Source organism: Hypanus sabinus, chromosome 2 (genome assembly GCF_030144855.1).
Source record: "Hypanus sabinus isolate sHypSab1 chromosome 2, sHypSab1.hap1, whole genome shotgun sequence".
NCBI classification, from domain to species: Eukaryota; Metazoa; Chordata; class Chondrichthyes; order Myliobatiformes; family Dasyatidae; genus Hypanus; species Hypanus sabinus.
The window spans coordinates 142,712,980-142,739,035 of NC_082707.1; the positions used below are offsets into that span (position 1 = coordinate 142,712,980).

The following is a 26,056-nucleotide window of genomic DNA, read 5'->3' on the forward strand; positions in this document are numbered from 1 at the left end:
AGCAATGGCCAGAAAAATCAATTCTTTAAAAAGTTGGAATTGCTACATGACAATGTGACTGCCAACTACAAATAAAAGTTCCAAAATTAAAATATTTTCATTGTTTTTTTAACAAAAAGGAGAAATTATATTTTAATCAGAATGAGTTCAGACGACATTGAAAAACAATAATAGCTTTGAATTATCCAATATGATGTTAAGAAAGCAGTCAAGATTTAATGGTACACAATATTATACATTAATCCCATTTGAAATTACTGAATGCTGAATGCATACAATGGAAACTGTATAATTTCACAGAAGACTTCTTCAAACATATAATCAACAACTCCACATAAAGGTTATGGCAATTTCCTCAGTGAGTTTGTTATAAGATTGACAAGCAGAACAATAGACACAGAAAACCTACACCATTTCATCTGGAAACGACACAAAAGAAAATTATCTGAATATATTTGCATAACTTACAGTGGCCCATTTTTCCTATTTATCTTCAAACATTGTATACTGGTCACTGAAGATATCTCATGTATTTCATCAAATGCAACCCTTTATCCATTCCTCTTGGGTAGGCTTCTTTACAAAAGACTTACAAAAGTATTTCTTAAAGATATATTCCAGTCAACAGTTCAGCAGTGACTTTATTACTGAAAGCAAAAACTAAGGAAAAACTGTTTAGTCACTATACCTACATATTTTTTGTGCTTTAATGTGTGATGGAAACATTCCAAAAGAAAGCAGCCTAGCTTTCTAAAGTCAACCAAAATTCCTGTATGACTACTGAGCCAATTTATTCAATTCCAGACAACAGTTTCCATACATCTCCCAATAGTTATTACCTACAGTGCTCCAACCATTTATAGGCACAACTCTGAATATTAAATATTTTAATTCCTATCATAATTCCTTAATTATCCATCTTAATGGATAAATGAATAACTTTTGTGAAGCATACAGTGTAATTTCAAAAGGTCACTAATAGAGTAAACTAATTGGACTTTCAATCAGGACATTACTTCAGTAAAATGCCATATTTAACGTGTCAGTATATTTGTAACTAATATAAAATGTTACAATGCAAGATCAACCTTCTGTAATGCAAAGTGGTGTATTAATATGACCAGTCCAATGAAGTTTTTGGTCAACGGTGATCCACAACATTGATGGAGGAAAAAATGCAGAATATCAGAATGCCACCAACAACACACACCCCTCCACAGTACATACCGTTTGACTTGAAAAAAATCACACAAATCAAATCTCTGACCTAACAGACCATGGGTGTACCTTTAACAAAGAGACTGCAACCACCAAGCAGACAGCTTATTACCATCTCAGCAACAGCAATGGGCATTAAAGGCTGTCTTTTTTTTGCTGATAGCTAATACCAGAAATACATTTTAAAAATATCATTATTAAAGCTAGAACCATTCCTCAAAAGTTTTCCTTTCTGTTGTTTCTAGTTTTCATTATTGATTCAGCTAACCACAACAGACATCTATGGAGATATATTAGAAGAATGAAATAGTTGCACACTGATTTTCCCATGTGGCAAATAAATTTCTGACAGAGCTACGTTTCTCATGATAGAATCACTCACTGACTGTTTATTCATTTCCATGGATGCTTCCTGACTAGCTGAGTTCCTCCAACATTTTGTGGGTTACTCTAGATTTCCAGTATCTGCAGAATCTCTCGTGTTTCTTAAATAAAATGCAATCTGTAATTAGTGGGTCAGTTTTGCGAACAGAAGGCGAAACCCCCTGACAGCCAGGAATCAGAACCAGAATCAGGTTTATTATGACTGGCATATGCTGTGAAATTTGTCATTATGCAGCAGTACAGTGCAATACGTAATAATAGAACTGTGAATTACAGTGATATATATTATGTGTGTGTGTGTGTGTGTGAGAGAGAGAAATTAAATGAGGAGTTCAAAAAAGTAGTGAGGTAATGTTCATAGGTTCAATGTTCAGTCTGAACAGAAATTTTCCCCATGAAGAATGAGGCACTGGGTATATTTGTAGCTCGTTGACAATGTTACAACACAAAATCCTTTAAGAGTCTATCACAAGCAAAACTAGATTAGTCCAAGGCATCTATAATGTAAAACATTTAATAATGTGATGAGTCTGGTTAAGTTCCAGGACGTTGATGGTGGGAGACTGTACAAAGCTAATGGTACCATATTGCAATGCCGAGTGGTTGCCTTCCCAGTAACAAGTACAAACAATTGTCTGTTTAGGCTGCCCTATGATCAAGGATATCCATTTACACTCTGATTCTATGGATTCCAGGGTAACAGGGAAGGTCAGTTTTTTTGTAAGTGCAGACTCTTCAACAAAAGGGATAGTTTGAAGTAGTGCACCTCTGCCATTTTATGTTGAATTACAGTGTGCTCTTAATGTAACCACTCAATGTTCAAGTCTCACCCTAGATGCTTCTTTTCCATATTAGGCAGTCATAGGCCAGACAACCACAAGAGTCAGGGGATAGAGTATCTGTTCAAAGTATTGCTGAGCATATCCTTGAATCTTTTCCTCTGTCCACAAGGGGATTACTTAAATATCATAAGAGGCTCTGTTCTGTCATAGTCTACGTTATAAAGATCAACACAGGTAGGTAGCCATGAAAGTAAAGTTCCAAACAGCTTTACCACTGTAGAGGGACTTTATGTTAATGCTGGCTTGACTCATTTGGTAACTTCTGAAGTTGTAATGAAGCTCCACTCCATTAAGTGTCATTGTAATCTAGGCTGAGCCTCCAATAAATACCGAAGTATATTGGGCTGCTAGGAGGTAAGATAATATCATTTTGATGTTACCTGCAAGAAGCCTGCCAATAACAAATTCCTCAGTAAATGCAATGAACATATTAGTTAATTTGTTGACATTTGTACAGTTAAGTCAATCATTTAAATAAAAGATTGAGCCTACTAATTCAAAAGGAGGATTGTGAGTGCCAAATCATTGGAAACCCCACAACCAACTCTTCTTCCCATGGAAAGCAAGGGAAAAGAGAATAAGCGGACACGGGAATAACCATATGGTTTACATGGGAAGTTGATAACTGAATAATCTTTCTTGGATCTGAGGAGGAGGCTTACCACTGTGAGGTACTTTTATATTCTATATATTTTTTTCTTCTTTTTCTGTTTAGCGATACCACACAGTAACAGGCCCTTCAAACCGGCTCTCATATGAGATCTCACGCTGAGCAAATTGTAAAGCTAAAGATTAGCTGTATTTCTCACATGTCCATTGAGCCATACAGGGAATTGCTTCGTTTGCATCAAGTCAAATCAGCGAGGATTGTGCTGGGCAGCCCACAAGTGTCACCATGTTTCTGGCACTAACATCGCATGCCCGTAACTCACTAACACTACCCTATACATCTTTGGAATCTGGAAGGAAACCAAAGGACCCAGAGGAAACCCACGCGGTCATGGGGAGAACGTACAAACTGCTTAAAGACAGTGGCAGGAATTGAACCTTGAACTTACAGCCAATGATGAAGGTTGAATTGAATTGACTTTATTTCTTAAATCTTTTACATACACGAGGAGTTTACTGTTTACGTTATGTCTTCGTCTAAATGTGCAATTTGCAATCATAGTAATTTATAATAAATAGAACGGTCTATGTAACATAGAGTACACTTAAATCAGCCTGAGTTAATCAGTCTGATGGTCTGGTGGAAGAAGCTGTCCCAGAAGAAGCTGTCTGTTGGTCCTGGCTTTTATCCTGCAGTACCATTTCCCAGATGGAAGCAGCTGGAATAGATTGTGGTTGGTGTGACTCAGGTCCCCAATGATCCTGCAGGCCCTTTATACACACCTGTCTTTGTAACTGTCCTGAATCATGGGAAGTTCACAACTACAGATGTGCTGGGCTGTCCACACCACTCTCTGCAGAGTCCTGAAATTAAGGGAGGTACAGTTCCCACACTAGGCACTGATGCAGCCAGTCAAGATGCTCTCAATTGTGCCCTTGTAGAAAGTTCTTAGGATTTGGGGGTCCATACCAAACTTCCTCAACTGTCTGAAGTGAAAGAGTCGCTATTCTGCCTTTTTCACCACACAGATGGTGTATACAGACCAGATGAGATCTTTGGTGATGTGGATGCTGAGGAACTTAAAGCTGTTCACCCTCTCAACCCATTGGTAACCCATTGGTCAATAGGTGTTCCACTTGCTGCTACCTTCCCATGTTGCCCCAGTGGCCTTAGCCTATTATCCACCCAACAACTTCACAACCATTAACTCATTGATTCTACTAACGTTTCTAAGATATTGTACAATGCATAAAGTGTTTATCTATGTATCAGTGCTGCTGTGCAAAGTACTTTCAAAGGTGTGAGAGAACGTCTTTATGAATACAATTGATCCAAGGGCTCTTGCAATGAAATTCCTTGCAAATAAGACTCAATGCTATAATGCAGACTAAAATATGGAGGTTATTATTTATCTTATTAAAAGAGCATAATTTAATGAAGAAAAACATTTGCAAATATCAGTGTATCAGTCCAGTCATTATTAGAATTTGAGCTCAGTTAAAGAAAAAATGCCAAACTTAGAAAGACCTATTGAGTAATACTGAACTGTGTTTCTTGTGCCATTCCTCACCTATGCATCTGGAAGCCAATAAAAACTGGGTAATTTCTCAGCAGTCCTTCCTACCAAGGACTCTCGGTTCCCAATACACCTCAGGCCCAACATCTGCACACTACCAGCTGTATTTCCTTAGAGAGTTTGAGAAGACCTGGCAAGTCACCAAAGACAGTTACAAAGTTCTACAAAAGTACAGTAGGAAGTACTTTGACCGGTTGCATCACAGCCTAGTACGGTGCCTCCGATGCACAGGATCGCAAGAAACTGCACAGGGTTGTAGACTACGCTAGTCCCATCACGTGCACAAGACACGCCACCATCGATGGCAATGTTTGAACAGGAGGTATCCATCATTAAAGACACTCACCATGTGGGACATGCTCTCTTCATATCACTACCATCAGGGAAGCTGTGCAGGAACCTGAAAGTACACACTCAATAGTTTAGAAACAGCTTCTTCCCCACCATCATCAGATTTCTGAACAGTCAATGAGTCCGTGAGCACTGCCTCATTCATTATCTTTTGCAGTTCTTTAACCTTTCAGTAATTTTTTATGTCTTCCACAGAACTGCTGCTGCAAAACAGCAAATTTCATGATATACTGTATGCTGGTGATAATAAAAATTTTCATTAAGAAAACACAGCTGAAGTACTGTTGTGCATTGTGTCCACAGCTAAATTAGTTCCAAGAAAAAACGTGAGCTTACTGCCTTTATATTCATGACGGAGGGAAGAATTCGCCTTTCATCATCAGTACATACTAGAATGTCAACGGCTAGCTCTGTTCATTCCACGGGCATTTGCTTGCAATGACTTCAACAGTAGGACAAGTACAACCAGCAGTCCACCCAGGTGTTGGCCAACGATCAACACTTCAAATATTCAAAGCTATACAAAAACCGGCATTGCAGAAACCTGTTCTCTCCATTTATAGTTCTGTTGCTGAAGGTCCCAAGTGATTTTGCTGATTCGCTGTGTAGCTATTTATTGGTCTGGGGATTACAATCAGAAATGAAGTAGCACTGTATTGGGCTGACCTTGAGAAAGGTTCCCTTAGGACCAAACAGTATCTGTGGAGAGACCTGCCATGTTGTGATACAGGCTGTGATCAAGTATCAGCTCAAAGGGAAACTTCCCCCACCCCCCCACAAGAGATGTGACATCACAGACTGACAGAGATAACAAATGACTTCAATAATTCTCACATATAAAATGCCAGCCACTATTTTAATTATAAACATTACACACTGAGGTAAATAAAGGTTGCAACATGATTACAATATTAGGTAAAAGGCATGATAAACTTTAATTCTCATTATTAGATAGATTACATTTGGAAGATTATACAAAATGAGGCCAAAATGCACATCCACAATATTAGTTTTTTTTTGGGGGGGTGGGGTTAACAGCTTAATACCAACTCTGCATCACTAAATTGCTCCAATTTTCACTGGCCTGGATCATGTTCCGTCTGGCCTGGCAGCTTCCCGCAGGCACAACTCTGACTGCTTATTGAGACCCCGGAGCAGTAATCGAGCTGGAGACTAACTGTACCTTATTACTAGAAAATTGTCCAGTTTGAGTATGTGGAGACCAACCAAATGATGCTTAATGTCCTGACAAACCTGATGATAGTGGTTAAACCAAAAATGCATCAAATCTCTGTTCCTTGGACTAAAGCAAATAGAGTCTCTAGGTGTATGTCATGGGGAATGATGAGGATGAGAATAATGATTATGTGGATGAGGGCATGAAAAGGCATTAAAGGAGTCTGTAATCAGGAACATGTGGAATAGCAGCAGGAGGTTAGAGAGTTGGAAACTTTAAGATCCAGCCAAAGGAGATTTGAGAAAAATATTTCTCCAGAATACACACAAAATGGGCAGATATATGATAGATTAAGATGTAGTTAGGCTTTGAAGAGACAGCAGAGTAGAATGGAAAATCAAACTCAAAAATTTAAAATATTTGATTTAGATTTGTGATTTGGTCAAAGAATAGGTGTTATATGCTAATGTTCATATTGTCAACACCACATTACCTACAGAAACAAAGTAGAGAATATTTGGAATAATTACCATATTTTCCAGTGCTTACTGATCACTTTGAATGTGTATTCTTGTTTTCACAACAATGCACCTAATGTTTTTACAACTGCCTTACATGCAAGCTGCTGACTAAAACTGACAATTTAAATTGTGCTCTCACAACGTTTTGCTGTAAAACAAGGCTGGAGAAAAATTAAACGCCATCAAACTTCACAAGACAAACTATCTGTCAGTTCTTCATTCAAGCTACACATTCTCAGTTCAACAGAGCCATACATGATCAAGTTGAACTTGATTTTTATTTGTGCATTTTAAGAAAATTAATGATTCTTCACATAAATCGTTGAAATAGCATATTGTATCATTGAAATATTTTCTCTACAGCAACTTAAGAGTTGATATAATTACATAGCCCCCTTGTTTCACAGTTGTACCAACAACAGACATTCCCTGAAATGTGTAGTTCAGTTATTCTCAATGACAAGCAGATCACTCACAAGCTGAAAATAACGGGCTAGGTAGGACATCAAGCCTATCTACAAAAGGATGCACATACCTAAAAGTCTGGTTACTAAAAAGACACTACATTTTAAATATTCTTTTTTGTTTTCAGCTAAACACTGTATGAAGTTCATGTTTAGTCTGCAGCCTCCAGCCAGGCAGATTTCCTTCTACTGGATTCAGCATTTTGTAAGTTTTATTAATCAAACCAAATTATATTCTTTGTTCTTTTTTTACCTTGTAAAATGTAATGAAGTGTAACAGCCTGAGTTACCCAATTAGATAACTGTTACGACTTTCCACAGAACACAGAGCTACCCACCCTGTTGGCCCCAGAGGGGCTGACAGTGAGTAATCCAATTAGCACATAGTGCAGACCAAAGTCATCTGTCAATTTACACTTTGACAAGAAGGTGATGCCTGACTGCTTCAATCAAAACTTCAGATACGCTTGAACGATGACAGCCGCTACTGAAACAATACTGTAAACACTAACTTAATTTTATTTCCAAGGGTGCGATGGTAACATAGAAAAGAAGAGTGGGCCATTCAGGCCCTTAAATCTACTTTACTATTTAAGAAAATGGATGATCTTAATCCAAAGTCTTTATTTTTGTCTTTCAAGAACCTGACCAAGGTTCAAAACCTAAGTCTCTGTAACTCTCTCTGTAACTGGATCCCTGACTTCCTTATTAGCAAACCACATAATAAAATCTCCTCCTCACTATCAACATAGGATGCGTGTGTAGCCCACTGCGCTAGTTTCTATACACTCATTACTGTGTGGTGTTTGAGCAGTGCTCATCTATAAGTTGGCTGATGACACCCCGTTGTGAGTAGAATTGTACATACCAATGAGGAAGAGTGCAGAAGCAAGATAGCTCGGCTGATTTAGTGGTGTTGCAACGACCAACTCACACACAATATTAGCAATACCAACGAACAGATTGTGAACTCCAGGAAGGAGAAGACAGGGGAGCACGCAGCATTGAGGGGGTCAGCAATGAAAGGTGTGAGCAGTTTCTAGTTTCTGGACGCCAGTGAATTTGAAAAGCGAGGAACTAAATTAAAATGCAGAACCAAAAGAATAACGATCTCTGGATTGTCACTGGAGCCACATGTAAACTGGCACAGGGTTAATAAAGGTTCAAAGTACATTTATTATCACAGTATGTACGCAGTATACAACCTTGAGATTTGTCTTCGCAATGACAGCCACAAAATATAGAAAACCATGGAACCCATTCAAAGGAAAACATCAAACCACCCCCCACACAAAAATCCAAATTGCACAAAAGGCAAAAAACACAGAATGGAAAACACCAATTCACAAAGTCATCAAAAGAGTCCAGACATACTCACTTCAGCTAAATCCAGTTCAAAGTGGCCTAGGATTGAGTGGTTCATTATGTGCAGACTGTCCCAATCAAAGTCACACAAAACAGCAAAAGAAAAAGGAGCAACCAGAAAAACATTTAGCATGAACTACGGAGATCAATCCACAAACCACATCGATTGAACCTCGCCCAAGACCCAAGATTCCAGCACCATCTGCCAACAGCATTGAGGAAGAGAGAGAGACCACTCAAAGGCAGGAACCTTCTTCCAGGAGCAGCCAGTGAGAGGAAGAGAGCGGGAGGGGAAGGGGGAGGAGGAGGGAGAGGGAGAAGGTGAGGATGAGGGAGGGGAGGATCCAGATATCCAGCAGATATCACCAGCACAATGCAACCAAGATCACAAAGTTAAATGTATGGTTCAAGGACAAGCGCAGGAGAAATGGGTTTGAATTTGTTGGACACTGGCACTAGTACTGGGGAAGGAGGAAGCTATTCCAATGGGACTAGTCTCACGGCGAATCACATAACTAGGACTAGAAAAGTGTAGATATAGTAAAAGGAAAGGAAAGTACAGGATAGGTTGCTGAAATCTCCAGAGTAAAGAATATGACAAAACAATTTAGAAAGGGATAAGAATTTAACTTCAGGCAACATGGAAACAAAATTAAAATGGGTATTGAACACAGGACTGAAGGTGTTATATTTGAAGGTACATATTATGCACAAAATAAGATAAATGATCTTGTAGTGCAGTTAAAAATTGTTATGTAATACATCACCAAAACATAAAACTAATTGAAAGGAAAACATAGGAGCCCAGGGTTGCTCATGTGTAGTTTGCTTATACTTTTAGCGAGGCACACACTTACTCTTGTGGAATAACATCTTTCCTGACAAGGGGGATCACTCTGTTTGGCCGGTGAGACTGGTGACTGTGAAACTATTCCAGCTATCGGCATCTCCTCCATGGTGGCTGTAGGAGTTGACTCCAGGACTGCAGGAAATGGTTCTGACAGCTCTAGGCACCTTTCTTCTCCGAGAATTGACTCTGCTCTCCTCAACTGATCGATATTTCGTCTCCAGATTACATCCACAACCTCCATTGTGTAGGAGAATGGTCCAGTTTTGTCCTTATTCTTTTCAAGTATCCACTTTTGATCACCTCGGTAGTCCCTCACCCAGACTGCTTGTCCAGGAGTGAAACATCGAGCCTCCTTGTTTGTGGAGCCTTCAATTTGTCTCAGCTGTTTGTCCTACATACCCCTTCTGAAATTGGGTTTGAGGAAATCCAAGTGTGAACGTAGGGATGACCCAGGAATAGCACAGCTGGTGAGTAGTTGGTTGTGGCGTGTGATATGCAAGGAGGAAATTGGCAAGCTTTTGAGTCAGTGTCAGTGTAGTGTGTTTATCTTGGCTGTAATAATTTGCATTAGGGAGAATATGTCAAGAGGAGTGTCCTCTTTTGTAAATTTTTCAGGTATTTCCTTTTCCAGGGATAAACACATCCACATTTCCATGATCAGTCCACCTCTTGAACTGGATCTCGTAATTGTGTCCTCCAAGTGACAAAGTCCACCTCTGCAGTCGAGCTGCTGCTGTTAGTGGAATATGCCTCTGTGGATTAAAAATGGACACTAGTGGTTGATGATCAGCAATGAGGCTGAACTCTCCCCTATTCAAGTACTGGTTGATACATTTTACACCCTAAACCTGACTCAAGGCCTCTCTGTCAATCTGTGTGTAATTTTTCTCCGCAGCAGTAAGGGAACATGATGCAAAGGCTGTGGGGTGTTCACTCCCATCACTCATCACTTGTGACGTGATGGCACCTCTACCATAAGATGAGGCATCACAGGCGAGCTTCACTGGACAATGTGGATCATAATGTGTCAGTACAGTCTGATGTTACTGCTTCCTTTACCTTTTTGAAAACTACCTCACACTGCCTTACCCATTGTTACTTCTTCCCAAACTGTAGTAATGAGCACAAGGAGTGGAGCACAGTAGCCAGGCTTGGCAGGAACCTGTTGGCAAATCCTAAAAAGGCCCATAACCCTATCCTTTAGCCTTCGGGCATCCAACACTGCTTGAATTTTCTCAGCACACTAATGCTTATACATCAATGGTGTGACCACAGTACGCGATGTTTGGTTTAAAGAATTTACTACATTGGTTGCTTCGTGCTCTGAGCACATAATCTTCTCATCTTTGTAACTCTGTCTTGAAATTTTGGAGATGTTCATGTCATCCATACCAGTAATAATATTGTCATCCAGGAAACAATGAGTGCCTAGGCAGCCTTACAGCACCTGGTCCATAGCTTTCTGCCAGAGTGCAGATGCAGGTGCTACTCCAAGAATAAGCCTGTTACAGTGATAAAGCCCTTTGTGAGCGCTTATAGTGAGAATCACTCCATACTCTTTTTCCATCTCCATCTGCAGGTAGACCTCAGGTAAGTCCACTTTACTGAGGTGTTTTCCTCTAGAAAGGTTTGCAAAAATATTCTCTACTCTGGGTAGAGGTTATTGATCAACTTTCAGCACTGGGTAGATGATAACCTTAAAGTCACCACAGATTCCTGACACATCCATCCTTCTAGGCTACTGGGACCACTGGCATTTCCCCTGGGCTCCACTCAACCTGGAAAAGAATTCTTTTAGACTCTATGTAATCTAGCTCACTGGCTACTTTATCATGGATGGTATAAGGACCCAGGCAGGTTTTGTAACACTTGGATGTAGTGTTTTCATTTGACACTATTTTACCCTTAATATGTTTGATTTTCCAGTGCCATCCTTGAACACTGCTGTAGTATCATCCAGTATCTTTCTTAATTCACTTTCAGTTGAACTTATTGTGGGGGATGATGCATGCAAATGGTGGTTGGATCTCCAATCAAGTTGTAGTTATCTCAGCCAATCACAAACTCACAATGCTGGCCCTCCTATCCCCCTGTTAATGATGCCTAGCTTCCCTTAGGCCTTCTTAACTACCCTATCAACCTGTGCAGTGACCTTGAGGGATGTATGGATTTGAACCCCAAGGTCCCTTTGTTCATCCACACTCTTAAGTAACCATTAATCAGTCTTCTAGTTTGTCCTTCCAAAATGCATCACCTCACACTTCTCGGGATTGAACTCCATCTGCCATTTTTCTGCCCAACTCTGCAGCCTGTCTATATCCTCTTGTAACCTTCGACAACCTACAGCTCCATCCAGAACTCCTCCAATCTTCGTGTCATCCGCAAACTTACTCACCCATCCTTCCGCCTCTACATCCAGGTCATTTATAAAAATCACAAATAGTAGGGGTCCCAAGACAAAGGGGTCCCTTTGGCACTCCACTAGTCACTGACCTCCAGGCAGAATACTTTCCTTCCACAACTACCCTCTGCTTTCTTCCTTTAAGTCAATGGTTTACCCAAACAGCCAAGGTTCCACTTATCCTGTGCCTCATGACTTTCTGGATGAGTCTCTCATGAAGGACCTTGTCAAATGCTTTGCTAAAGTCCATGTAGACCACATCCACTGCCCTACCCTCATCAATTTATTTTGCTACCTCTTCAAAAAACTCAATCAGGCTCGTGAGGCACGATCTTCCTTTCACAACGCCATGTTGACTATCCATGAGTAGACTGTACTTCTCCAAATGCTCATAGATCCTATCCTTAAGAATCCTTTCCAGCAGTTTGCATACCACCGACGTAAGACTCACCAGTCTATAGTTCCCAGGTTTTTCCCCATTACCTTTTTAAAACAAGGGAACTACATTTCCATTCTCCAGTCCTCTGGCACTTCCCCTGCAGCCAAAGAGGATTCAAAGATCATAGCTGATGCTCCTGCGATCTCTTCTCTCAACTCCCACAACAACCTGGGGTGTATCATATCCGGCCCTGGGGATTTATCAATCTTAATGTTTTTAAGAAGATCCAGCACTTTTTCCTTAATCTCCACATTGTCCAGCACACAAGCCCACTCTACTTTGACCTCATCCTGATCAAGATCCTTTTCACTTGTGAATACTGAAGTAAAGTATTCATTTAGGACCTCCCCAACCTCCTCTGCTTCCAGGCACACGTTGCCCTCTTTATCCTTTAGCAGTCCCACCTTCATTCTCGTCATCCTCCTATTCTTCACATATGCATAGAACGCCTTGGGGTTCTCCTTAATCCTACATGCCAAGGCCTTCTCATGCCCCCTTCGAGCTCTCCTAAGTCCTTTCTTTAGCTCCTTCCTGGCTACCTTATATTTCTCATACGCCCCTTCTACTTCCTGCTTCTTATATCTAACATACGCTTCCTTTTTCCTCTTGACAAGTTGCCTCACATGTTTCATCAGCCACGGTTCCCTTTTCCTACCATTTTTTCCTTGCCTCAGTGGGACAAACCTATCCTGAATTCAGCTCAAGTGTTCCCAAGACTTCTCCCACATTACTTCTATGCTTTCCCCTTTGAACATCTGTTTCCAATTTACTCTTGCTAGTTCCTGCCTCATCCCTTCCTCAAAGTCAGCCCTTCCCCAGTTAAGCACTTTACCATTTTATCTGATTTTATCCCTTTTTATAGCTATGCTGAAGCTAAGGGAGTCACTCTCACCAAAATGCTCCCCCACCAAGAGGTTTGTCACCTGACCAGGTTCATTACCCAGAACTAGATCCAGTATAGCCTCTCCTCTCATCGGCCGGTCCACATACTGTGTCAGGAATTCTTCTTGAACACACCTGACAAATTCAGCCCCATCTATCCCCCTTGCCCTCAGGAGGTGCCAGTCAATATGGGGGAAGTTGAAATCACCCATAACTACTACCCTGTATTTCCTGAACCATTCTAAAATCTGTCTGCTTATCTGCTCCTCGGTGTCCCGAGGGCTATTTGGGGGCCTATAGACTACTCCCAGCACAGTGATTGATCCCTTCCTATTTCTGACTTCCACCCAGACTGACTCTGTGGACACTCCTTCTGCAGCATCCTCCCTTTCTATAGCTGTGATACTATCCCTGACCAGCAATGCCACTCCCCCCCCCCCACCTTTTCTACCTCCCATCCTATTCCTTTTAAAACACCTGAACCCCGGGACTGCATCATCTAATCCTGCCCTTCGTCTAACCAAGTTTCAGTAATGGCCACAACATCACAGTTCCATGTACTAATCCATGCTCTAAGTTCATCCTCCTTGTTCCTAATACTCCTAGCATTGAAATATACACATTTCAACCCCTTTAACTGGCTACAATTATGTTCTGTCCCCTGCCTGTCCTTCCTCATCAACTCAGAACTCTTAGCACATTGCCCTTGTCCTTCTACCTTAATCCCTGCACTCACATTCTGATTCCCACCCCCCTGCCAAACTAGTTTAAACCCTCCCCAACAGCTCTATCAAACCTGCCCGCCAGGATATTGGTCCCCGGGATTCAAGTGCAACCCGTCCCTGGTTGACCCGTCTTGACCAGGGGTTCCCTGCCATCTGATGCCATGAACCCCTACCATTAAACTGAAGGCTGCATGGACCCCGGGTTGAGAACCCTAGGTCCAGATACTTTAATTCTGTTCATGCTTGCTTTCATTCCTGACTGTAACCCAGTTGTTTCTCTGTCTTTTGTTTCAATTGACACAGGGATTTCAACTGCTCTTTTAAATGTGAGTTGTGCTTCAGTTGGAGCCGCTTTTCAACATTTTCTTGTAAGATTCCACAAACTAAATGATCTCTCAGAACATCATTAAACCCATCATTGAACTAAGAATGCTCAGGCAACCTCTTCAATTCATCCACGTACATTGAAATGAACTCCCCTTCCTTTTGATTTGCTTATGAAACCTAAAACCTTCTGCAATCATCAATGGTTTGGATTCTAAATGGTCCCGCATTACTTTCACGATATCAGCAGAGCTTATTTCAGCTGGTTGCGTTGGAGCAGTTAAACTTCTCAGCAAACTCTGTGCTTTTCCACCCAATGCACTCAGTAAAATTGGTACTCACTTCTCATTGGCTATTTCATTCGCTTCAAAATAATGCTCAGTTCGCTTAATGTATTTCAAACAGTTATCTGCTGTGCAATGGAACATATTTAACTTTCCGATACAGCCAGCCATTTCTGCTCTTCTTAAAAATGTATTATTTCTATTGTTATTATGACCCAGTGCTCACTGTTTATGAACTTGAATTTTGTCTGTTTTCTGCCTACTTTTAACAAATGGCTCACTGCTCTTCGACAGGTAGGTAGTAGTCTCGGGTTTCTTTAAAACTTCCTGGTCACCACTGTTATGTACCTCTACAACATAAAACTAATTGAAAGAAAAGCACGAGAGTCCAGTGACATGTCTGCTTAGCTTGTTTTTATTTGTAACGAGGTTCTCACTTATGACATGGTGGTGTAATGACATTTGCTTTTCACATACTTTTACACATATCCCATAATGAATTATGGAAACAACAAAGAATACATAATCAAACAATATATTTACAATATTATTCAAACATCACTTAAAAATTAAACACACAACAGAAATTGGCAGGCATTATGTTGTAGGAATCGCCGTGTCATGGTTGAAAGAATATCACAGCTGGGAACATCCAACATTATATAGAAAGTACAGGCAGATGGGCAGAGGGGTTCGGATGGCTTTGTTGATAAAAAAAATGATGAAGTCAAATCCTCAGCAAAAAGTGACAGGATCAGAAGGTGTAGAATCCTTATGGGTAGAGCTAAGAAACAACAATAATAAAAATAAAACCTTGATTAGAGTTATATGAACAATAGCCAGGATGTGGGATACAAATTACAACGGGAGATAGAAAAGGAATCTAAAAAGGGCAGGTAGATTGGTGCTAAATCCCAAGAAAAAGGATTTTTATAATGCCTACAAGATGGCTTTGAACTTTGAAGTTTTAGAGCAGCTTGTGGTCAAGCCCAAAAGGGAAAAGGCAGTTCTGGATTGGGTGTTGTGTAATCAACCAGATATGATTAGGAAGCTTAAGGTAAAGAAACCCTAGGAGACAATGATCATAATATGCTAGAATATACCCTACAGTTTGAGAGGGATAAGTGAAAGTCAGACAAATTGGTATCACAGTTGAGTAAAGGTAACTACAGTGCCATGAGAGAGGAGCTGGCCAAAGCTGATTGGAAGGGGAAACTAGCAGCAGTGGCTAGAGTTTCTGGGAAGTCAGTGTACTCACTATTACAAAGGAAAAAATATTTGGGAAGCTGCCGGTCTGAAGGCACAGTAAATAAGTTGCTTGGATCAGAAGGACTACACCCTAGGTTTCTGAAAGAGGTAGCTGAAGAGATTGTTGAAGGCATTAGTGTTGATCTTCAAAGAATCACTAGATTCTGGAATAGTTTCATAAAAGGAAAATTGAAAAAGTCACTCCATTCTTTAAAAAGTGAGGGAAGCAAAAGACGGGAAATTATAGATTAGTTAGCCTGACTTGAGTAGTTGGCAGGATGTTAGAGTCCATTATTATGAATGTTTCAGGGTACTTGGAAGCATATAATAAAATAGGACAAGGTCAACATGGTTTCCTTAAGGGAAATCTTGCTAATGACAAATCTGTTGGAATTCTTTGACGAAATTACAGACAGGATAGACAGTGAATGTTGTGTGCTTGAATTTTCAGAAAGCCTTTGACAAAGTGTCACAAATGAAGCTGATAAACAATATAAGAGCCTTTGGTATTACAGGAAATATACCAACATGAATAAATGATTGACTGACTGGCAGGAGGCAAAGACTGAAAATAAAGGGGATCTTTTCTAGTTGGCAGCCAGTGACTACTGATGTGTCACAGAGGTCGGAGTTGAGTCCAATACATTTCACGTTTTATGTTAATGATCTGGATCATGGAATTGTTGGCTTTGTGGCCATATTTGTAGACAAAACAAAAGAAAAGAAGGAGGGACAAATAGTGCTGAGGAAGCAGGGAGTTTGCCAAACCACTTGGACAGATTAGGAGAGTGGGCAAAGAAGTGGCAGATGGAATACAGTGTGGGGAGGTGTATGGCCATGCACTTCAGTAAAAGAAGTAAAGGTATAGACAATTTTCTAACCCAGGATTGAATTCAGAAATCAGAAATGCAAATTGAGTTGGAAGTTCGAGTGCAGGATTTCCTGAAGGTTAACTGGCAGGTTGAGTCATCAGTAAGGAAGGCAAATGCAATGTTAGCATTCATTATAAAAGGACTAGGATATAAAAACTAGAATGTTATTCTGAGATTTTATAAGATCATAAAATATAGGAGCAGAATTAGACCATTTGGCCCATCGAGTCTACTCCGCCATTTCATCATGGCTGATCCAGTTTTTCTCTCAATCCCAACCTCCTGCCTTCTCCCCACATCCCTGCGTGTCCTGACCAATCAAGAATCTATCAACCATTCCCTTAAATATACATAAAGACTTGGCCTCCACAGCTACCTGCGGCAAAGAATTCTAGAGATTCACCACCCTCTGGCTGAAGAAATTCCTCTTCATCGCCATTCTAAAAGAACACCTCTCTATTCTGAGGCTGTCCTCTAATCTTTAGACTCTGCCACCATAGGAAATATCCTCTCCACATCCACTCTATCAAGGCCTTTCATCATTCGATAGGTCAACCCTCATTCTCCTGAATACTAGTGAGTACAGGCCCAGAGCCATCAAACGCTGTTCATATGACAAGCTGTTCAAACCTGTAAACATTTTTATGAACCTTCTCCAGTTTCAGCAAATTCTAAGATAAGGGGCCCAAAACTGCTCATAATACTCCAACTGAGGCCTCACCAGTGCTTTATAAAGTCTCAACATTATATCTTTGCTTTTATATTCTAGTCCTCTTGAAACAAATACTAATATCGCATTTGCCTTCCTCACCAGCAACTCAACCTGCAAATTTCAGAGAATCCTGCATGAGAACTCCCAAATCTTTCTGCCCTTCAGATTTTTGAATTTTTTCTCCATTTAGAAATTAGTCAGCCCTTTTATTTCTTCTGCCAAAGTGCATGACCATACACTTCCCAACACTGTATACCATCTGCTACTTCTTTGCCCATTCTCCTAATTCAAGTCCTTCTGTAACCTCTCTCAAAACTTCTTGTCCCTTCACCTATCTTCATATTGTCTGCAAACTTGACCACTGAGCTATCAATTCCAGCACCCAAATCACTGACATATAACGTAAAAAGCAGTCCTAATACAGACCCCTGTGGAACACCCCTACTCACCGGCAGCCAAACAGAAAAGCCTCCCTTGAGCTGCCATAAGCTACTCTATTAAACATATCCTAGACATTCTAGAAATTCCCCCTCTTGGAATCCAGCACCAACCTTACCAATCCCCTATGACTATTGTAACATTGCCCTTTTGGCATGTGTTTTCTATCGCCCGCTGCAATTTGCAGACGACATCCTTACTACTGTGTGGGGGTCTGTTTGCCACTCACATCAGTCTTTTTATCCTTGCAGTTCCTTAGCTCTATCCAATGACACAACACCTTCCAACCCTATGTCATCTCTTTCTAATGATTTGATTTCATTTTTTCCCAACAGACCAATGCCAGCCACTCAGCCTTCCTGCCTGTCCTTTTGACACAATGTGTATCCTTGGACATCAAGCTCCCAGCTATATTCTTCTTTCAGCCATACTGAAGCAAAGTATTAAGTCCCTCTGCTATCTCCTCCGGTTCCATACACACTTTTCCACTGTCGCACTTGATTGATCCTATTCTCTCAGGTCTCATTCTCTTGCTCTTCACATACTTGTAGAATGTCTTGGGGTTTTCTTTAATCTGCTCACCAATGCTTTCTCATGGCCCCTTCTGGCTCTCCTAATTTCATTCTTAAACCCTTCCTGCTTGCCTTTTAGTACTCTAGATATCTATCACTACCTAGTTTTTGAACCTTTCATAGGATTTTATTTTCATCTTGACTAGATTTTTAACAGCCTTTGTACACCGCGGTTCCTGTACCCTACCATCCTTTCTGTGTCTCTTTGTTACATACCATTGCAGAACGCCACACAAATATCCCCAGAACATTTGCCACATTTCTTCCGCACATATCCCTCAGAGCATCTGTTCCCAATTTAGGCCCTATCAACAGCCTCTCCTCATTACACATTGCCTCTCTTTGTAAACCAGCTACCTTATCTTCAGCACTATCATCCACCTTTCCATGCATTTAAATATACGCAGCTCAGGGCACTAGTCGCAACACACTCAAACTTTTGATTCCTAACTTTGTCTGAAGTCTTACCAACATCTGCCTCCACAACCTCTCCACTAACTGTTCTGGCACACCGGTTCCCATTCCCCTGGAACACCACTGTTGCATTAACAAACCTTCCCACTAAGATATCAGTCCTCCTCCAGTTCAGGTGCAAACTGTCTCTTTTGGTACAAAGCTCAATGATCCAAAAACCTTATGCCCTCCTTCCTACGCCAACTCCTTAGTCCTATATTAGACTGTTCAATCTTGTTAGCTCTGGCCTCTCTAGCACAGCGTTACATAAATGTAGTCAGAACGCACTTAGAGTACTATGAACAGCTTTGATTCCCTTATCCAAGTAAAAAAATGTCCTGGCATTCAACAGGGTCCAGGGAGATTGACAAGAATGATCCCAGGCATGAAAGGGTTAACATGTTACAAGAATAAGGAGGGATCTCATTGAAACCTACCAAATATTGAAAGGCCTAGATAGAGTGAATGTGAAAAAGATGTTTCCAAGAGTTTAGGATCAGAGTGCACAGCTTTAGAATAGAAGGAATATCCCCTTCAAAAAGCAGTGAGAAATTTATTTTGCTGGGGGAGGCGGTTTAATCTGTGGAATTCACTGCCACAGACAGCTGTGGAGACCTCACCATTTGGTGTACTTAAAGCAGAGGTTAATAGGTCCTCGATAATTAAGGGTGTCAAAGGTTAGGGGGAGAAGACAGGAGAATGGTGTTGAGAGCGAAAATAACAATCAGCCATGATCAAATGGTGGAACAGACCTGATGGCCCTAATAGCCTAATTCTGCTCCTATGTCTTATAGTCAACTTCTTAGACAAAATGCACTTATAAAGAAGATATGCCCGTGGCTCTACTCCAGCAGGAATTTCACAGTTGGTATGTCTCCAAAGACTAGTACATTTCTATAGATATACAGTAGAGAGCTTTCTGACTGGTTCCATCACAGTCTGATATGGAACCTCCATCATACAGAATTGGAAGAGGCTGTAAAGCCATCTCCATCATGGGTATAACCCCCACCCCTACCCCCATCATCATGGACATCTTCAGTTGACAGTGCCTCAAGAAAGCATTACCAATCATTAAGACCCTCACCATCCAGGTCACTTCTTCTACTCATTACTACCATCAGAAAAGAGGTAAGGGAGCCTGGAGATCCATACTCAATGATTTAATAACAACTTCTTCACCTCTGCCATCGGTCTTCTGAACAGATCATGAACAGTACTTCATTATTCCTTTTATTTTGCACTGTTTAGTTTGTACATTATAGATTTTTACATCCTGACACTGTACTGCAGCCACAACCAATTTCATGCCATAGGTCAATGATAATAAATCTGATTCTTAACTACTTCTGTTTTTGTAGTCTTCAAAGACTGTGCTTCCAGTGCCCATTTAGGAAAGTAGCCTAATGACATACTGAAAAAGCATAGCTCTTCATATTTAAGTGGACAAACTTATTTTAAATAGTAGCCCCTAGTTCTAGATTCTCCCATTGGAGGGAATATACTCTTGCAAGGGGCAATGTCCTCACCCTAACAAGAATCTTGTACACTTCAATTCAAGTCCCTCTCAATCTTCTGAACGCAACTGGATGCAAGCCTTGCCTGCCCAACTTTTCCTCAAATGACAACCCATTCATCCCAACTATTAGTCTAGAAAATGGTCTCTTAACTCTCAACACACAAACATATTTCCATATAGGAGACCAATGCTACACACAGTACATCAGGTCTCACCACAGCATAACCTCCTATTTTTGTATTAGGTTCTCTTCATAGAAAACAATAACAATTCTTTAACTTTCTTAATTACAGGTATTCCTTGGGTTATAGACAACAGAATATTGCAGCACAGTGGAAGCCTTTCAGCTCATGATATTGTGCAGACTATTTAACCTACTTTCTGATCAACCTAACCCTTCCCTCCCACATAGCTTCCACTTCTATCATCCATGTGCCTATCTAAGAGTCTCTTAAATGTCCCTAATGCATTTTCCTCTACCACCACTGTCAGAGCATACCATCCAGCCACCACTTCCCAGGTAAAAAAATTACTTCTGACATCCTCTCTGTACTTTGCTTCAATCACCTTAAAATTATAACCCCTCATATTAGCCAGTTCTGTCCTGGGAAAAAGTCTCTGGCCATCTACTTAATCTATGCTTCTTATCATCTTGTACAGCTCTACCAAGTCACCTCTTATCTTCCTTCACTCCAAAGAGAAAAGCTCTAGCTCATCCAAACTATCGTCCTAAAACATCCAGGTAGCATCCTGGCAAGTCTCTGCTCCACCCTCTCAAATGGATTGTGTAAGGGTTCCATTCCTGAAAACTGTCAGAATGCCAATTGCTTCTGAAATCAAAATGTCAGTTTCCTGTAGTACACCATATCTTATTGTTCTGCATGTAATTCTTTCATTTCAATGAATAATAACCATAACATAACCATAATTAACCTGAATATACAGTATACTGTATCCTCCCACTATTGAATAACATGAAATATTTGATTTTTATTACTACTAGCTTGAAGAATGCTTAATAACATATGAGAGAGTTTGAGTAAATTTAGGTTTCCTGAAGCCAGATCATTTGTAACCCAGAGAGCCCCTACTTACATATCAGCACTTTGGGGATCTTGATGAGGAAATCCAGATCCCTCTGCATCTTAGAACTTTACAAATGTCAACCATATAGATGAGATTATTCTTTTTTTTGCCAGGTCTTTGCCTAACCTCTTTAAGTCTCTGGACTTTTAATCTCTTGTAGTCCCCTATGTCTTCTTCAAAATATACTTACCTATAAATTTTGATTATTGCGTAAAACAAATTTAGTGTGGAAAGTCAAAGTTTGAATACCAACATTCAAACTTTATGCAGAAATTAGTTCTGCAATTCTGACAAGGCCAACACTTCACAAGCATTCCCACATTCACCCAAAGCTGTATCCATGGGGTTTCCAAAAGAAGCATTCTGAATTCTCAAACCCCATTCTAAGAATTCTGCAATATTTCTGTACAACATAGAGTACACCTTCACCAAAAGGTTAGCCTCAAAGTAAAACTTGCAAAAATTATGTTTTCTTAATGCTGTGCAGGATCTTAATTTCGATTTCATATTGAAACTTAAAATTTGGTAAACCCTTGTAAAACAACAAAGACAAAGATTCAAAATGCAATTGTTACAACGAACTGCAAAGCTCTTCAGTAAGAAGAAACTCATGGCATCCACACCATGGAAGAGACCTGCAGTTAAGCCCCTTATGAGGAGCTGCAATGCTAGTATCACACATCCAGCCACTAACTGGGAGGTCTGGGATAGCTAGCCCTCTCCATTCAAGCAGCAGGATAACTAGAGTTTATTTCACAAGCCTCACACAGCAACAATGACAAGAACACACACAGCACACTGCACTAAATCTTGACATTCTCAAACACACACAAAAGAACAAATGTGAACTTGTGTCGTATCCACATGAGCTGCATTTTTTCTAGCAGTCTCTTTCATAGTAAAAACTCCACCACTGAGTTATACCACTATCAACAGCTTGAAAGTTATTGTCAGCCTATCCCTTGCTCTTACTAATTCAGCCTCCCTCTCCATTCACCTTGTCTAGTTTGCCTCTCACACATTTTTTCAATTACCTTCCCTGTCTCCCAGTGCCTCCAACAGTCCCTATCCCGAGAGCTTCCCCCTCCTCCTGTCAACATCCGTTTCAGATCATTCTCTACAGTCTTTCTCCATTGCCTCTAATTCCCTTCTCTATGACCTTCTCCTTCACCATTCACCATCTCTGTTCCCCATTTCACTACAGCCTAATCCATACTCAATCTCCTTTCTTTCCTGTTCTTCCTTCCCACTCCCATCTCTTTTCCCTCTATTGCTATTAGCCACATCCCTCTGACATTGATTCTAGCCCACATCATCACCCTTCCCACTGCTTCCTATCCATTCTCTTCTCTCCAATTCTTCCCACAACTTCACTCCTCTCTTTTCATCTCACTCCATTCCTGATCATTCTTCCCCCTCCCACAACATCCATCCCTAATCACCACTCCCTTATCTTTATCTCCTGCCATCCTCTTGATCTCCTTACTCACTTTCAAATCACTCAGCCCCTTAGCCCTCCCCTCTTCCTCCTTATCATTCACCAACCACTTTTGACCCTCTGTCCCTGTTTCCCCATTTCTTCCTCCTTTCCTCTACTGCTTTCATTCAAATTCTCCTCTTCCCTCCTTCATCCGACTCCTCATTCCACCCATTGTATCCTTTCCCTCCTCTTTTCACTCTTACTCTGCCATCTCCTCCCTTAAGTCTCCCTCCTCCCTACTACCCAAGTGGCTTCTCACTAATTCACCCTCCTCTACTCTTAAAAACTTGTTATCTTCTCTCCACCCTACTTCTCATTCTTCTCCCAACACACTGCATGTCCTCATGTCTCCTCACTCACCAGCCAATCTTCTATCCTTTTATGAATTAACCATATAACCATATAACAATCACAGCACGGAAACAGGCCATCTTGGCCCTCCTAGTCCGTGCCGAACCCTTAATCTCACCTAGTCCCACCTACCCGCACTCAGCCCATAACCCTCCACTCCTTTCCTGTCCATATACCTATCCAATTTTACCTTAAATGACACAACTGAACTGGCCTCTACTACTTCTACAGGAAGCTCATTCCACACAGCTATCACTCTCTGAGTAAAGAAATACCCCCTCGTGTTTCCCTTAAACTTCTGCCCCCTAACTCTCAAATCATGTCCTCCAGTTTGAATCTCCCCTACTCTCAATGGAAACAGCCTGTTCACGTCAACTCTATCTATCCCTCTCAAAATTTTAAATACCTCGATCAAATCCCCCCTCAACCTTCTACGCTCCAATGAATAGAGACCTAACTTGTTCAACCTTTCTCTGTAACTTAATTGCTGAAACCCAGGTATTTCTCACATTTCTCTACTCCCATCCCTATCTCTCCCTTCCTCACTCCAGTCCACTACCAATGCATCCATGGGCCCTCCTATTTCAACTGCTTTCAATCTCACCCATCTCTCCATTCCTTCACATCTCCTTTTCAAATTCTTCAGCTCATTCATCACTCCCCCCTCACCAGTTACGTTCCTCTACTGCAATTCTCTTTCGCTCCATCCACCATGCTCCCTCCCTCATTGACCTTCTCCTCTCCTTCGCTCCCTTTCACACCATCCTTTCACATGTCATCCTTTACCTTCCACATCTTCATGCCCTCCCTTCTTTCCTCAACTCTGCCCTACCTCTATCCCATCAATTATGTCCACACGCTCATCTCTGCTCCTTCAACAACCCTTGCACTGACGTCCTCCCACCTATTTCATTACATTCCATCCCTCACTTTTACAACACTCCATCCTCTCCCCCACATTCCCCTTGATCTTCCATCTTCCACCTCAGCTCCATATATATGCAACACTCACTACACTCACCCCTTCCTTCCCCCTCCCGTCTTTCCTCTCATTTCTTTCTTGCGCTCTCCCTCTTCTCCTTCCTCTCACCGCCTCCTTCACTCCTCCTCTCCTCTCATACCCTTCTCTTCCCCTCCCTCTTGCATCCGCTTCCTTTTCTCCTACTCCTTTCCCCTCTCCTCTTTTTGCCACTTCTTTCATCTTCCTCTGGTTACTTTTTTTCTATTCTGCCTCCTCTACTCTCCTTCCCCACCGTCCTCCTACTCCCCTGTCGTCCGCCTGTTTTCTCTCCTCTCCTCACTCTCTCTCTCTCTCCTTCTTCTCGCTGACTTCCCACTCCCGCTAACCGCGCCAACTTTGTCCCGTTACCTTTTGATCCACGATGGAACAGGCCATTTCCCGGACATGTGCGAGGGAGAAGTCGGTGCATTCGAGGATGACGGGTTCCCTGCTCAGGCCGATCTGAATATAGAAGGAGATGCCCTGGCCGGAGAGTCGCGGCGCTCCCGAGGTCGGCGACGGGGGCGAGCCGGGACTCGGCGGCCGCAGAGCCGGAGCCGCGTTCATCAGCCCGTCCCGTGTGAGCGGCGGTAAGGCGCTCGCCCTCTCCCGCTGAACTTTATTCCGCACTCTGCGGCCGGCCAGTAACACGGAAGATGGCGACACGGGGCTGGTCTGGGTGAGAAGGCAGACAGGAAGCAGGTGTGGGAGAGGGCGCCGAGCGGGGCGCCGATCCCCCCAGCGCGGCGACCCGAGCGCCGGTCACCAGATACTGGTGGCGCCCCGCTGCTGCCTCCTGCCCTCCTTCGAGCGCTCCCATAGGACGGAGGTGAATTCCGCCCTCTCCTTTACTTACTTACTTGCTTTCTCTCTAGCGCGCTCTCTCACTCTTTTCTCCCTCTCTCTCTCTCACACACTGACACTCTTTCTCTCCTCCCTCTCTTTCTCCTCTCTCTCTCTCACTCTCCCCCCCCCCCCTCTCTACTCTATCTTTCTCCAAAACTGTCGGAGTTTCTATGTATCTCCAACTTCCTTTCCCACGAGTATCTCTCTCCCTCTCTCTCTCTCTCTCTCTCTCTCTCTATCTATCTATTTCTGCCTATTTACATCGTACTGAGCTTTTGTACTCTCCATCTCCTTTTCGCCTTCTGTTACGTTTTTGTACCTGTATGTTTCTGTCTCTGTCACCGTCTATCTCTATCACTCCATCCTCGCTTGCTTACCCCCACCCCCTCACTCAAGTCTCTGTCCCTGTAATAGTCTCTCACTCTCTCTCTTCACTTTGGGAGATGAAAAGATTTTTGAAGTGAACAGTTCGGGCTCAGGGTAGCCCCGGTGTGAGGCACTTATCACTTGGAGAGCGCTACAGTTACTCTGCCCTGAGAAAGGCGGGAGTTGGTGAAGAACGGAGCTCCTCCTCGTAATTATTGCTTTTCCAATATGGGTCTATTAGCATTGCAAATCCAAGGGGCAGGGCTTGGGGTAGTGTAAGGCTATAATCAACATTTCTCGCAGGCATTTGTCAACTGTCATTCTGAGATGATTGTTTGAGGCAGTTCCGCCCCTTTCACTTTTATTTAGAATTATTATCTTAATTGCCGTCCTTATAAATATTCTCAAATGATGTATAAAGAAATAAAAGCAGATCTAGTGCTCGCATTTACCATGTCTTGGGAAATTTGAGTCCTCGGCTGGGTATTGAGGTGTGGACGGTTCAGTAATACTCGGAGCGCGGTCTGTGATAAAATACTGCTTTGCTGTCAGAGCGCTTTGTGGGAGAGGGATTGGTGTCTAACCTGATGTCTGAGCCGCAACCAGTATGGTTTATTTCAGACAGCCGACTCCCGCCATATCTTTGCTCTAGTACAGTCTTCAATGCCCCGTGTCTAAATCGTGTATACCACTTTTGAAC

At 41.8% G+C, this 26,056-nt stretch overlaps 1 protein-coding gene across 2 annotated transcripts in view; it reads right to left on the bottom strand.

The window, feature by feature from the left end:
* Positions 1 to 25,549, bottom strand: part of prkd1 (protein kinase D1) — a 351,830-nt gene extending 326,281 nt beyond the window's left edge. The window contains exon 1 of one of the 2 annotated variants that reach the window (XM_059956078.1): positions 24,514 to 25,549. In XM_059956078.1, coding sequence (XP_059812061.1) covers positions 24,514 to 24,711 — 198 coding nt within the window. In that variant the 5' untranslated portion in view covers positions 24,712 to 25,549. The remainder of the gene's footprint in view (positions 1 to 24,513) is intronic. The other variant, XM_059956087.1, reaches the window with a different exon arrangement.
* Positions 25,550 to 26,056: the final 507 nt, after the last annotated feature.